The sequence below is a fragment of the Dryobates pubescens genome, chromosome 1 (assembly GCF_014839835.1).
Source record: "Dryobates pubescens isolate bDryPub1 chromosome 1, bDryPub1.pri, whole genome shotgun sequence".
In the NCBI taxonomy this organism is placed as follows: Eukaryota; Metazoa; Chordata; class Aves; order Piciformes; family Picidae; genus Dryobates; species Dryobates pubescens.
This window is the reverse complement of record NC_071612.1, coordinates 35,950,024-35,963,294: the sequence shown is the minus strand read 5'-3', so window position 1 is coordinate 35,963,294 and position 13,271 is coordinate 35,950,024. Positions and strand designations below refer to the sequence as shown.

Below are 13,271 nucleotides of genomic sequence, written 5' to 3'. Positions count from 1 at the left end.
CCTGAAGATTCATTTCCTTCCCTCTCATCACTACAAGCCCTTGTAAAAAGTCTCTTCGTTTTCTTTTACTCAAAGACTAAAACTCAGAAATTGCAACTTGAACTTCTGCCACTGAGATGACCAATAAAGCAAAAGGGAGTTGGTCTTCCATATCCTTCAATTTCAACCTTGTGTGCAATCCAAAACTACTAAATCTGAAGGCAAACAAAGAGTAATCAAACCTGATGAGACTTACCAAAACTACATCACGCTGCCATGTGAAAGACAAGCTGTCTCAGGGAAATAAAGGTAACCAAAATGCTTTGGAGGACAGACACTCTGCCCATCTGCTTAATGGAGTAACAGAAAGGAATCAAGGCCGTGCACTTGGCACAACAAATGACTTTACTTGATTCTGACTGGGTTCAGAGCAGGGATTTTTCAGCCCCACATAAATTTAACTTGGATCATTTGACAGCTCCTAAATCAGTAAGCAGAAGCATTCCACAGATAATCGATTCCTTAACAGGGTTAAGGAAACCCACGAGGTCCAGCACCAGCTTTCCAGCTGTTCCTAATGGCACCAGCCCAATACTGAGCTCTTTGACAGGGAGCAGAAGCAGCAAAGAGATGAAGCATAGGTCACAGCATTACTAACAGAAGGAGCAAAAACGTTAACTAAGCCTCTCTCACTTGCAATGGAGGGGATGAGTTCCAGCACAGAGGTTGTGCTGAACAAAAGACACAATAAAACCCTAGTAAAAACCAAAAACCCCCAACCAACCAAAATCTCAACCCACACAAATTAAATAATTAATTGGGGGAAAAAAAAGTATTGTTATTTAGAAGCTCCCACACATCTTGTCTATGCCCTGCTATCTGCAGCCTGCAAACACTTGTCCGGGCCGCTCAGTTTAAGAAGAGCATTGAGACTGCGTGTGGCTCTAAGTTTACACTTAGAGTCACAAGGAAACAGTTTATAAGTTTATACTTAGAGTCACAAATTGGGCTCTAGAGATCAAAATCTGCAAATTAAATAAATGGGAGAATCTTTCAGTACACTCCCTGCAACTCTACATGAAAAGAAATGTGGAATTGGAGGAAAGGAGGAGAGGAAAGCAAGGGAGTGTATGCACATCAAAAGTCTCGATAGAAAGAATGAAACCCCCTAATTTCATTAATTCCTAAGTGCCTGCCAATCATTTCAACTTGCTAACAGTAAGTTGAGACCTGTGGTCAAAAATAAAGAAGTCTAAGTGAGTCACAAAGCAGAGCATTAGATTGATTGCCAGGTTTTGCCAAACCATCAGGGCTCTCAAGGAGAGGAGATGAAGGTTTTGCACATTGACAAAATGGCTTCTGTTCCACATACATTAAAAATGTTCTAGGCAAGCTTATTAGATGTGCAATTGTAATTCTGCCTGCTGAAACAGTCTTAATGTTGTGCCCACATGTCCTGCCCCATACCCCTTGCTCCCAGTGATAGAACTGGATGTATTCTAGAGCACAGGAGGCATCAAACCAGAAAAGGACTCCCCATTTCTAGTCTGGTTTGCTATTAAAAGCTGAACCAAAGTAAGGCTCACTACACAAAGAGCTGCAACCCAGCAAAGCTGAGCTGAACATGGTTTATAAAACACACAGTTTAGAAACCAAGAGTTGCAGCAGTGCTTAAGCTGACAGAATGCCAAGACATGACTAGAATGGCCAGAGCCTACAGTAACTCTCCCAATGTAATTATGGCACTAGAAAACAGCAATAACTTTAATCTTGGCCTGCTGGAGAAAGTAGAGCTCCTTGTAGTACTGAGCTGAGAAACTTCTACCCAAAGTGCTCAAAACCCACATGGCTCATAAATAAAACCAAATTATCACATTTGCTTTATGGTCTAAACAAATCAATCCACAATGAAGTATAAGAACATAAAAAATGCACTTACTGGCATTTATATTAATTACATTGAAGCGTGGTTAAAAGTGGACTTGGTTGCAACAAGCAGCAAACTTGGCTGTAGAAGACATTGAACAAGTGGAAAAGACCAAACTACTAAATTTGAGTTTCAACAAGGATTCCTGAGTTCTTGATTTGTGTCTCTGCTCTTTTATTTACAAATACAGGGATCTTCACAATGCACTTTAACCCCAAAGGAGCTGGAGTTCTTGAGAAAGGGCACAAACATGCAATGCACATCTGGTACTGTGGTGGTTCTCCATGAGGCCAATGGCATCCTGGCCTCTATTAGGAATAGTGTGGCCAGCAAGAGCAGGGAAGTCATTGTGCTCCTGTACTCAGCACTGGTTAGGCCACACCTTGAGTCCTGTGTCCAGTTCTGGGGCCCTCAGTTTAGGAAAGATGTTGAATTGCTTGAATGTGGCCAGAGAAGGGCAACAAAGCTGGGGAGGGGTTTGGAGCACAGCCCTGTGAGGAGAGGCTGAGGGAGCTGGGGTTGCTTAGCCTGGAGAAGAGGAGGCTCAGGGGAGACCTTCTTGCTCTCTACAACTACCTGAAAGGAGGTTGTAGGCAGGTGGGGGTTGGTCTCTTCTCCCAGGCAAGCAGCACCAGAACAAGAGGACACAGTCTCAAACTGTGCCAGGAGAGGTTTAGGCTGGATGTTAGGAAGAAGTTCTTCATAGAAAGAGAGACTGGCCACTGGAATGTGCTGCCAAGGGAGGTGGTGGAGTCACCATCACTGGAATTGTTTAAAAAGAGACTGGATGAGGCACTTAGTGCCATGGTTTAGTTGGGTGATAGGTTGCACTTGATGATCTCGAAGGTCTTTCCCAACCTGTCTAATTCTATTCTATTCTAAAAAGCCATGCACAACCCCAAGAAGAGTTACAGCTCCAAAGCACTCTACCTCTAGCTTCACTACAAAGAAGAAATGGACCTGGCCAGGGGCCTGGGATAGGGGTGCAACTTAATTATGCTAAGAAATAAAACCAGAAGTGCCAAGATGTATTCCAAGTATGCACAGCTCTTGAAGAGAGCTTTTTATCTCCAGGCTTCATGTTAGCTCCTAGATGTGGAAACCAGCACACATTCTGGAGCTTCACCAGGACCACCCAAAAAGCCTTGATGAATGTAGAATTTTACTAAGAAGCTTCTGCCAAGAGCTGAATGGTGAACACAGTCCTCCTTGGGGCTCAAGGTGTCTTTTTGGGTGAGTTTTCCATTATTCTGGAAGTGACTCCAAGCCACAGAGCCACTCCATGGTACTTTTTCACATTAACTCATGTTGGGCTATTGATAGCAAGGTAATTGCTGGCACTGCATTGCAAGACTGGGAGTTCAGGGATTTTCCTGCTAGTTATAAAGCCACCACTTTCACATCCAGTTCTTTATTTCAAGTAGTTAGGTTATGTTTGGACTCAATGATTTCAAAGGTCTTTTCCAACCTTAGTGATTCTATGAAAGACTTTTCAGCAGTTTCACTAACAACAGCCCCTTGCAATACCACTCTTTTGGTAGCTCACAGGCAGAGCAGGGATTTGAGTGTTCCTGGAGGAAAATCAAACCCCAAGTTTATAAAATCAACCCTGCTCTCTCTGCCCTCAAGTAAATTGAATTATTTATAGGAGCAGCATGGGGGATGACAAGGAAGAATCAAGACTTATACCTCTCTCCTTTCCAGTCCAGGGGACTGCCTTCCTGAGAGGGACATTCCATCCTCATCCTTATCTACAAACATTTACTCAAAACAGGATTTTCCCAAAAAGGTTTACTTGGAAGACAAGAGAAATAAAAATCATCCCCCATCAGAAGTTTCTGTAATAAAACTCCAGTCACCTCTAATAATTATATTGGCAGAACTGTATCAATAAATCCTTCCAGATGGACCCTAGTCTGAGTTGTTTTTACAGAAGTGATACCAAATAGTTCAAACATGTAAGAAAAGTCCACCTCTGCCTGCCACAGATGAAGAGGATGACTTAGGGCAGAAAGGACTGGTCATGAAGCTTGAGGACCACGCAGGTCCCATTCCCCCGTAAACACTGACATGCCACCACAGGATGGCACCTTGACTCTACCACATCAAAGGTCAACAAGTGCCACAAGTACCACCCACAATTTCCTGCATTTCCTCACTTCCAAAGTCTCACAAAAGAAAGCGCCTTTTTTCCCCCTTTCCTTTTTGAACAGCACTCTCACAAAATTTCATATTATTATTGTTATTATTATCACCCTTCCTGAGCATTAAATGCCAGCAGAATGGCAATGGAACCAATTCCATTTTCTCTGAATTGCTGTGCTCAGATTTCAAACATGTGCAAAACACTGCAACTAACTAAAATAAATGAAGACTGTGCTGGGGACAGGCTATGAATAGAATCATAGAATCTTAGAGGTTGGAAGAGACCTCTAGAGATCGTTCAATTCAACCCCTCTGCCAGAACAGCATCACCTAGGGCACGCTGCACAGGAACTCATCCAGATGGGTTTTAAAGCCTCCAGAGTAAGAAACTCCACAACATAGAATAGAATACATAGAATAAACCAGGTTGGAAGAGACCTTCAAGATCATCGCATCCAACCCATCAACCAATCCAACACCACCCAAACAACTAACCCACGGCACCAAGCACCCCATCAAGTCTTCTCCTGAAAACCTCCAGTGATGGCGACTCCACCACCTCCCCAGGCAGCCCATTCCAATGGGCAATCACTCTTTCTGTATAGAACTTTTTCCTAACATCTAGCCTGAACCTCCCCTGGCGCAGCCTGAGACTGTGTCCTCTTGTTCTGGTACTGGCTGCCTGGGAGAAGAGACCAACATCCGTCTGTCTACAACCTCCCTTCAGGTAGTTGTAGAGAGTAATAAGATCACCCCTGAGTCTCCTCTTCTCCAGGCTAAGCAACCCCAGCTCCCTCAGCCTCTCCTCGTAGGGCTTATGTTCCAAACCCCTCACCAACTTTGTTGCTCTTCTCTGGACTCGTTCCAGCAAGTCAACCTCCTTCCTAAACTGAGGGGCCCAGAACTGGACACAGTACTCGAGGTGCGGCCTAACCAGTGCAGTGTACAGGGGCAGAATGACCTCCCTGCTCCTGCTGGCCACCTCTCAGGGCAGCCTGTTCCAGGGCTCCAGCAGCTCACAGTGAAAAAGTTTATACTCATGTTGAGGTGGAACCTCCTGTGTTTCACCTTGTACCTATTGTCCCCTCTCCTATCACTGGGCACCACTAAAAAGAGCCTGGCACCTTCATCTTGACACCCACTCCTCAGATATTGATAGACATTGATCAGATCCCCTCTGAGCCCTTCTCTCCTCAAGACTAAACAGCCCCAGGTCTCTCAGTCTTTCTTCATAGGAGAGATGTTCAAGTCCCTTAATCATCCTCACAGCTCTCTATTGACTCTCTCCAGTAGATCCCTGCCTCTCCTGTACTGGGGAGCCCAAAACTGGACACAGTCTTCCAGGTGAGGGATACATGGACAACCTATCAAAATGGGTTTTTTCCACACATACCAAACCCTTTCACTCTGTGCACAGAAAAAGAAGATTTTTTTGGTATGAAAAATCTGAGGCTACCTAAACAACACAAGCAGTACTGTGTTTGCAGCAAAGCTGCTGCAGAAAAGTGTGGCTTATGAGCCAACATTAGAAAAGTATAAACATCAATGAACCTCAGGAGAAATTAGTGAAAGAGGCCCGGTCACAAAACCCAGCTTTCCAGTAGCTGCAGACTGAACATGCTCAGTCTGTCTTTGCCACAGGAAAAGCATAGCATAGCCAGCAGGTCAAGGGAAGTGATTCTCCCCCTCTGCTCTGCTCTGTGAGACCCCAATCTGGAGTACTGCATCCAGCTCTGGAGCCCCTATTACAGGAAGGATCTGGAGGTGCTGGAGAGTGTCCAGAGAAGGGCCATGAGAATGAGCAGAGGGCTGGAGCTCCTCTGCTATGAAGACAGACTGAGGGAGTCAGGGCTGTTCAGTCTGGAGAAGAGAAGGCTCTGAGGAGACCTTATTGTGGTCTTCCAGTATCTGAAGGGGGCCTACAAGAAAGTTGGAGAGGGACTTCTCAGGATACCAGGTAGTGATAGGACTAGGGGAAATGGAGCAAAACTAGAAATGGGTAGATTCAGATTGGATGTTAGGAAGAAATTCTTCCCCATGAGGGTGGTGAGACACTGGAACAGGTTGCCCAAGGAGGTGGCAGAAGCCTTATCCCTGGAGGTTTTTGCAGCCAGGCTGGATGTGGCTGTGAGCAACCTGCTGTAGTGTGAGGTGTCCCTGCCCATGGCAGGGAGGGTGGAACTGGATGATCTTTGAGGTCCCTTCCAACCCTAACAATTCTATGATTCTATGAAAAGGAAAAACAATCCCCAACAAAACATTTCATGAGAAAGTGTTAAGTCAGGACAAGCAGCACTAGGAAAACACCCATGTCTGCTTTGCTTATTGTCAGTAATCAAGGGAGATCATTGCTCTTTAATTTTACTAAGATTTGAAAGTCTAAACCAGCATACACCTGCTCAAGCCACAGATTTCAATCTGACATTTTAAACACCTTGCAGGTTCTTCTATCTTTTGCATTTGTAATTCAAATATATTTCCTAGCACTGGACTTCAAACAAGCTGTTTTCTATTTAAATTGTTATGTGTTTCCTTGGATACAAACCCTTTTGCATTCTCCTAAGGCCATGCACTACTATATTCATTAAATTTATGAAATCATTCAACCAAAGACTTGTTGTCATAAAGGGTTGAAACATTCTCTTGCTGCTAAAGCTGCAATACCACTGCCATACTCCACACAGACCTAAGCCTGCTCTTCACAAGACTTTATTTAGGTAGATGCAGACAGAAGAAAAAAGTCAGGGACTAAGGCTCAAGGCTGCACCAGGTCCTTAATGGTACAACATTGGAATGGAATGGAATGGAATGGAATGGAACGGAACGGAACAGAACAGAACAGGTTGGAAAAGACCTTTGAGATCACAGAGTCCAACCTATCATCCAACACCATCTAATCAACTAAACCATGGAACTAAGCACCTCATCAAGTCTCTTCTTAAACACTTCCAGTGATGGTGACTCCACCACCTCCCTGGGCAGCACATTCCAATGGCCAATCTCTCTTTCTATGAAGAATTTCTTCCTAACATCCAGCCTGAACCTCCCCTGATACAGCTTGAGACTGTGTCCTCTTGTTCTGGTGCTGGTTGCCTAGGAGAAGAGACCAACCCCCACCTGGCAACAACCTCCCTTCAGGTATTTGTAGAGAGCAAGAAGGTCTCCCCCGAGCCTCCTCTTCTCCAGGCTAAGCAACCCCAGCTCCCTCAGCCTCTCCTCATAGGGCTTGTGTTCCAAACCCCTCCCCAGCTTTGCTGCCCTTCTCTGGACACCTTCCAGCAACTCAACATCTTTCCTAAACTGAGGGGCCCAGAACTGGACACAGGACTGTGGATGTGAAACACAAAGGGTGAGATGGTGCAATTACTCATTTTTTATGCAAAGAAAACAAAAGCCAAATGATGTATTTCACCAGCACTTTCCCTGGGATCTAATCTGCTATCAGAGATTTCATTATGATCCACATTTCCCCAAGACTGGGCAATTTCAATGCCATTATTGTTGGATATCCAAAGCACTTATTATGTTCAGCACCAGGAAGTTGCACAAATCACACAGGAACAAAACAAAAACAAAAAAGGCAAGTTTCCTGGCTTAGAAACCCTGACAGGTTAAGGAAAGGGAAAACTTGGTTTAACAAAAGCATAGAGCAAGCATGAAGTAGAGATTTTGATATCTCTGTCCTCAAACAGAGAATGCTTTGGCACCAATTGATTCTGACGTAAGTTTCGGCCCCAGCAGATGATGTGAATCCCAGCATTTCTTCAAGCAAACAATTATTCCTCTTCTTCACTGTCTCTAACTGCTCAGCCAGACAACAGGAAAAACATCCTAGGCTCTTTTGGTAAGAATTTAGTGCTCATTACTTGTTCTCTCTAGGTAGTCATGGGAACGACTTGACTACCTGCCTCTACACTAGATCACTTTAAAGCTCTGAGCCCCCAGCCTAGCCATGAGATGTGGGTATCGTGCTCTGCAGTACACCTTTGAAGGCTAAATTTAATGTCAAGTGATCCAAACATATCAGCCCAATTCTGCACTGCAGCACTTGACCACCAGAGACCTGTCAAAACTGTAACAACCATTTCTGCCCTTTGTTACAGTGTAGACAATATCCTGAAACTAATACCCAAGACAAACTCTTTGGAAAAGTAGTGTCTAAGTTGGCTCTAATGCATCATTTTAACACTCATCTTCATGACATCTATAACCAGTCTGCAGCAGAGAGTAAACTTGTTTTATGACTTCCTAGGATTTAGCCTAGGAAACCCCCATAAAGTCCATTTCTGAATATGAGACCTTACCCTGCAGTTCCTCATGGCTGATGGCAAAGCCACTACAAGCAGTCCCTTCCTGTCCCAGCTGTAAGCTCTCACTGCAGTTTACTACTTGCACCAGCCAACACAACCATGTGTGGAGCTGGATGCCTGAAGTGATTGAGTGAAAGAAGTCTATAAAGGAATAGAAAGAATGTCACAGAAGTGAGAGAGCTTCTTGAGCTGGCTTTGATGCCAAGAAAAGCCATGTGGGATCATGTTCTTCTGCTACAGCAAAACTAGGAGCAAATACAAAAGCTAACCTACCACAGCTCCACCTCAGCAGCCTGAGGCATCAACAGAAAGGGCATGAGGACAGGCAGCAGCCTTCTGGAGTCAGGGCACTACCCCACACAGCTCAAGAGGGAAGGTCACATCAGCACATTTCACACAGCCTACACCGAGGAACCACTGCGGTGTGGCGGCTGCCATCTGCCCTAGCCTGAGAGATGTTCTGCTTACTCAGTGGAAGCTGCAGGTGATACATTTTAAGGGTTGCCTTTGCACTTATGGAAGGGATAATATAAAATAAGCCCAACAGGATATAATTCAGAGGAGGAAAACCAACATGAATAATACTGCACTCAAGCATATAAATTATCTGGAGAAGTTAGATGCTGTTGTAAGCAACTAAAGCTACAGTGCACAGGGACATTTTAGGCTAAGCTCAAGTAATTTGTTAATTTGAAAACATCTGGTACTAAAAATATGGGATAGGCATGAAAACAAATAGCATCTAAACTCTTGAACCCTATTAATAAATGAAGTTGGAGACCTTGAACACAAAACAGCACAAAAACACAGCACACTGCAGTAGACTTGAGCAAGTTAGCAATGTGAGCTTGCAGCCCAGAAGGCAACCGTGTCCTGGGCTACATCAAAAGAAGTGTGACCAGCAAGACAAGAGAGATGATTCTGCCCTTCTGCTGTGCTCTTGTGAGACCCCAGCTGGTCTCTTCTGGTGCCCCCAGTATATGAAGGACATGGAGCTGTCAGAGTGGGTCCGGAGGAGGGCCATGAAATGAAGATGATCAGAGGGTTGGAGAACCTCCTCTATGAAGACAGGCTGAGAAAGCTGGGCCTGTTCAGCCTACAGAAGACTCTAGGGAGACCTTATACAGAGGCCTTCCAGGAGCTGAAAGTGGACCTAGAAGAAAATTGTGAAGGGATTTTTTGCATGGCGCTGTAGTGATAGGATGAGGGGGAATGGAATTTAAGCTCAAGGAGGGTAGATTTAGACTGGATATTAGAAATTCTTTACAGTGAGGGCAGTGAAACACTGGAATGGGTCATGGATGCCCTCCCAGGAGGTGTTCAAGGCCAGGTTGGATGAGACCTTGAGCAGTTTGGTCTATTGGAAAGTGTCACTGCCCATGGCAGGTGGGTTGGAACTAGAGGATCTTTAAGGTCCCTTCCAACCCAAACCATTCTGAAGTCAGACTGCAAGCCACTTTTTAAAGTTCTAGAAAACACCTTTGCAGCTTAAAAGACAAATCAATATATTCCCCATTTGGGTACACACAGAGGAGAGCTGGCATCGATTGGAATATGTCAGCATCCTTCATAAACACTGTTTCAAAATTTATAAACTTAGCAGCCTTCAAAAGCAATAAAGCAACAAATAAATTAAGAGCAGTTGCATACATACATGAGCTGCTTGGCCGATAGTGAGCCCCTGGGTACCTCCTGCCCATAGTGCCAGTCAGCACATTACCGCCCGCTGTCAGCTGCTTTCAAAGCACAGATCGAAACGCTTAACTGAGGGAGAAGAAGAAAAAAGAGGTGAAGATTTAGTGTAACAGCTGTATCTTTTTCATTAAAATGCTAATGACCCCCACAAATTTCAGGCTAACTACACCTATAAATTATTCATGGCCGTGTTGTCAGAGGAGATGAACTGTTGTGCTACGCACGCGGTGCAAATTTATTATTAGTGGTTGGCCTCCATTAATAAGCTTGCATAAATTTGAAGGCACAAAGAAGTCTTGGGTCAGACAGTAGCTTTTTGGGCCCCTGATACAGGCAGAACAACAAACTCTGCAAGAAAGACTCTGCTTTTAGCCTTAAATACAGTTGGCCAGTAGGTGAGATTTAATAACCAAGTCAGGCAATCATTCAGCAGCAAGTTCACAAACAGTCTGCAAAACTTATCTGCGCTGCATAACATTTGAGTGAATCCCTGAAAAACAAAGTGTCTCTACAGGAATGCAGGTGATTTACTTGTGTATCAGTTTTCTTGAAGCATCAAAAACCCAAACACAAAAGAAATGCAGGGCACATCTTACCCAGTATGGAATCACAACCCCAAAAGCTTAATTGAAATGTTTCTGAACGTGTCAAGTAACTTGCCCAAACTCCTCTACTCTCCAAATATGTCCCTCTATTTCTTTCCTCACCATAAGATTTTTCACCTCATTCATGTTTATAAATATGTAAAGGGTGAGTGCCAAGAGGATGGAGTCAGGCTCTGCTGGGTGATGCCCAATGACAGGACAGATGTAATTAAACAGGGGCACAGGTAATTTTTTCATCAATACCCTTAGTTGCAGGAAGGAATACTGAAAGGAACAGGAAATCAGGTGTAATTAACAAGTGGCTCAGAGGCTGGTGCTACAAAAAGAATTTTGGGGGTTTTGACCCTGGGGAACTTCCTATGGCACCAGATCTGCCAGCAACAGATGGAGTACACCTGTCCCAGAGAGGCAGAAAGATCCTAGCACATGAGAACAGCCTGTCCCACAGAGGGAAAAGGGTTTTAGGAAGAGAATTGGCAGGACCCATTGACAGGGCTTCAAGCTAGATTTGAAGGGGGAAAGGGTTGAAACCAGACCCTTCAGACAGGAGTCTGAGGGTGGTAAGCAGGAGTCAGGGGTGAAACCAGCAGCCCAGCTGAAGTGCATGTACACTAATGCACACAGCATGGGTAACAAGAGGAGCTGGAAGCCTTGGTACAGCAGGAAAGCTATGATGTAGTTGCCATCACAGAAATGTGGTGGCACAACACCATCATTTTTCATCAGTCCTGGCTCACTGGATAGGTCCCAGATGACTGGAAGCTGGCCAACATGGTGCCCATCTACAAGAAGGGCCGGTTGGATGAGCCAGGGAATTACAGGCCTGTCAGCCTGACCTCAGTGCCAGGCAAGACTATGGAACAGGTCATCTTGAGTGCAATCACACAGCACTTACAGGATGGCCAAGGGATCAGGCCCAGCCAGCATGGATTCAGGAAGGGCAGGTCGTGCCTGACCAACCTGATCTCCTTCTATGATCAGGTGACTGCCTGGTGGATGTGGGCAGGCCTGTGGATGTGGTCTACCTGGACCTCAGCAAGGCCTTTGACACCGTCCCCTACAGCAAACTCCTGGCCAAGCTGTCAGCCGATGGCTTGGACAGCAGCACTCTGTGCTGGGTTAGGAACTGGCTGGAGGGCCGAGCCCAGAGAGTGGTGGTGAATGGTGCCACATCCAGCTGGCAGCCAGTCACTAGTGGTGTGCCCCAGGGATCAGGGCTGGGCCCCATGCTCTTCAACATCTTTATTGATGATCTGGATGAGAGCATTGAGTCCATCATCAGTAAATTTGCAGATGACACCAAGCTGGGGGCAGGAGTTGATCTGTTAGAGGACAGGAGAGCTCTGCAGAGGGACCTTGCCAGGCTGGACAGATGGGCAGAGTCCAAGGGCATGAGATTTAGTGCATCTAAGTGCCAGGTTCTACACATTGGCCACAACAACCCCATGCAGTGCTACAGGCTGGGGTCAGAGTGGCTGGAGAGGAGCCAGGCAGAGAGGGGCCTGGGGGTAGTGGTTGATAGTATGCTGAACATGAGCCAGCAGTGTGCCCAGGTGGCCAAGAAGGCCAATGGCATCCTGGCCTGCATTAGGAATAGTGTGGCCAGCTGGAGCAGGGAAGTCATTGTGCCCTGTACTCAGCACTGGTTAGGCCACACCTTGAGTCCTATGTCCAGTTCTCTGGACCCCTCAGTTTAAGAAAGATGTTGACTTGCTGGAAGGTGTCCAGAGAAGGGCAACAAAGCTGGGGAGGGGTTTGGAGCACAGCCTTATGAGGAAAGGCTGAAGGAGCTGGGGTTGCTTAGCCTGGAGGAGGCTCAGGGTGGACCTTATAGTCATCTACAACTATCTGAAACGAAGTTGTAGCCAGGCAAGGGTTGGTCTCTTCTCACAGGCAACCAGAACAAGAGGACAGACTCTCAAGCTGTGTCAGGGGAGGGTTAGGCTGGATTTTAGTAAGAAATTCTTCACAAAAAGAGAGATTGGCCATTGGAATGGGCTGCCCAAGGAGGTGGTGGAACCACCATCAGTGTTTAAAAAGTGACTGGATGAGGCACTTAATGACATGGTTTAGTTGATTAGTTGGGAGCTAGCTTAGATTTGATGATTTCAAATGTCTTTTCCAACATGGTTAATTCTGTATTTCTGTATGAAGGATGGGGAGTCACTTGTCACAATGTCCTTTTCCCAGTAATTCTTTCTGTAGAGAAATGTGCCTGGATTTCCAAGCCAGCTTGAACTTTTTTTTCCCCTCTGCATTTACCACCATGAAACATAACAACAATGGAGAAGATGCAGTCTTCTACCCTCCCCCTCTTCCTGAAGGCTTCCTCTTCAGAACTGATTGATAAGTGAATGCATTTTCCAGATATGCTTTATTGCTTGTTCCCCTCCTTTCCTTCCTTCTTTCTGAAAAGGAGCAGTGAGGGGGCAGAAATGGTCTGCAAATGAGGCAAAAAAAGCAGAGATTTATTGAATGATGAGAGCTGACTCAAGGGGCCTCCAGGTAAAAAAAGACTAATTAGCCTAATATCCTATGGCTAAACAGCTCCTGCTCCACCATCACCATTATTGCAGCCATCCCAGAGCTGGGGGGAAGACCTTCACCAGC

At 45.4% G+C, this 13,271-nt stretch overlaps 1 protein-coding gene across 9 annotated transcripts in view; it reads right to left on the bottom strand.

Annotated features, from left to right (window-relative positions):
* Positions 1–10,119, bottom strand: part of APBB2 (amyloid beta precursor protein binding family B member 2) — a 128,552-nt gene extending 118,433 nt beyond the window's left edge. For all 9 annotated transcript variants that reach the window (XM_054163815.1, XM_054163832.1, XM_054163821.1 and 6 more), the window contains exon 1: positions 10,016–10,119. Coding sequence is in view for 4 of the 9 variants with exons in the window: in XM_054163796.1 (XP_054019771.1) it covers positions 10,016–10,061 (46 nt within the window). In the remaining 5 variants the exon portion in view is untranslated. The remainder of the gene's footprint in view (positions 1–10,015) is intronic.
* Between the last annotated feature and the right edge of the window lie 3,152 nt (positions 10,120–13,271).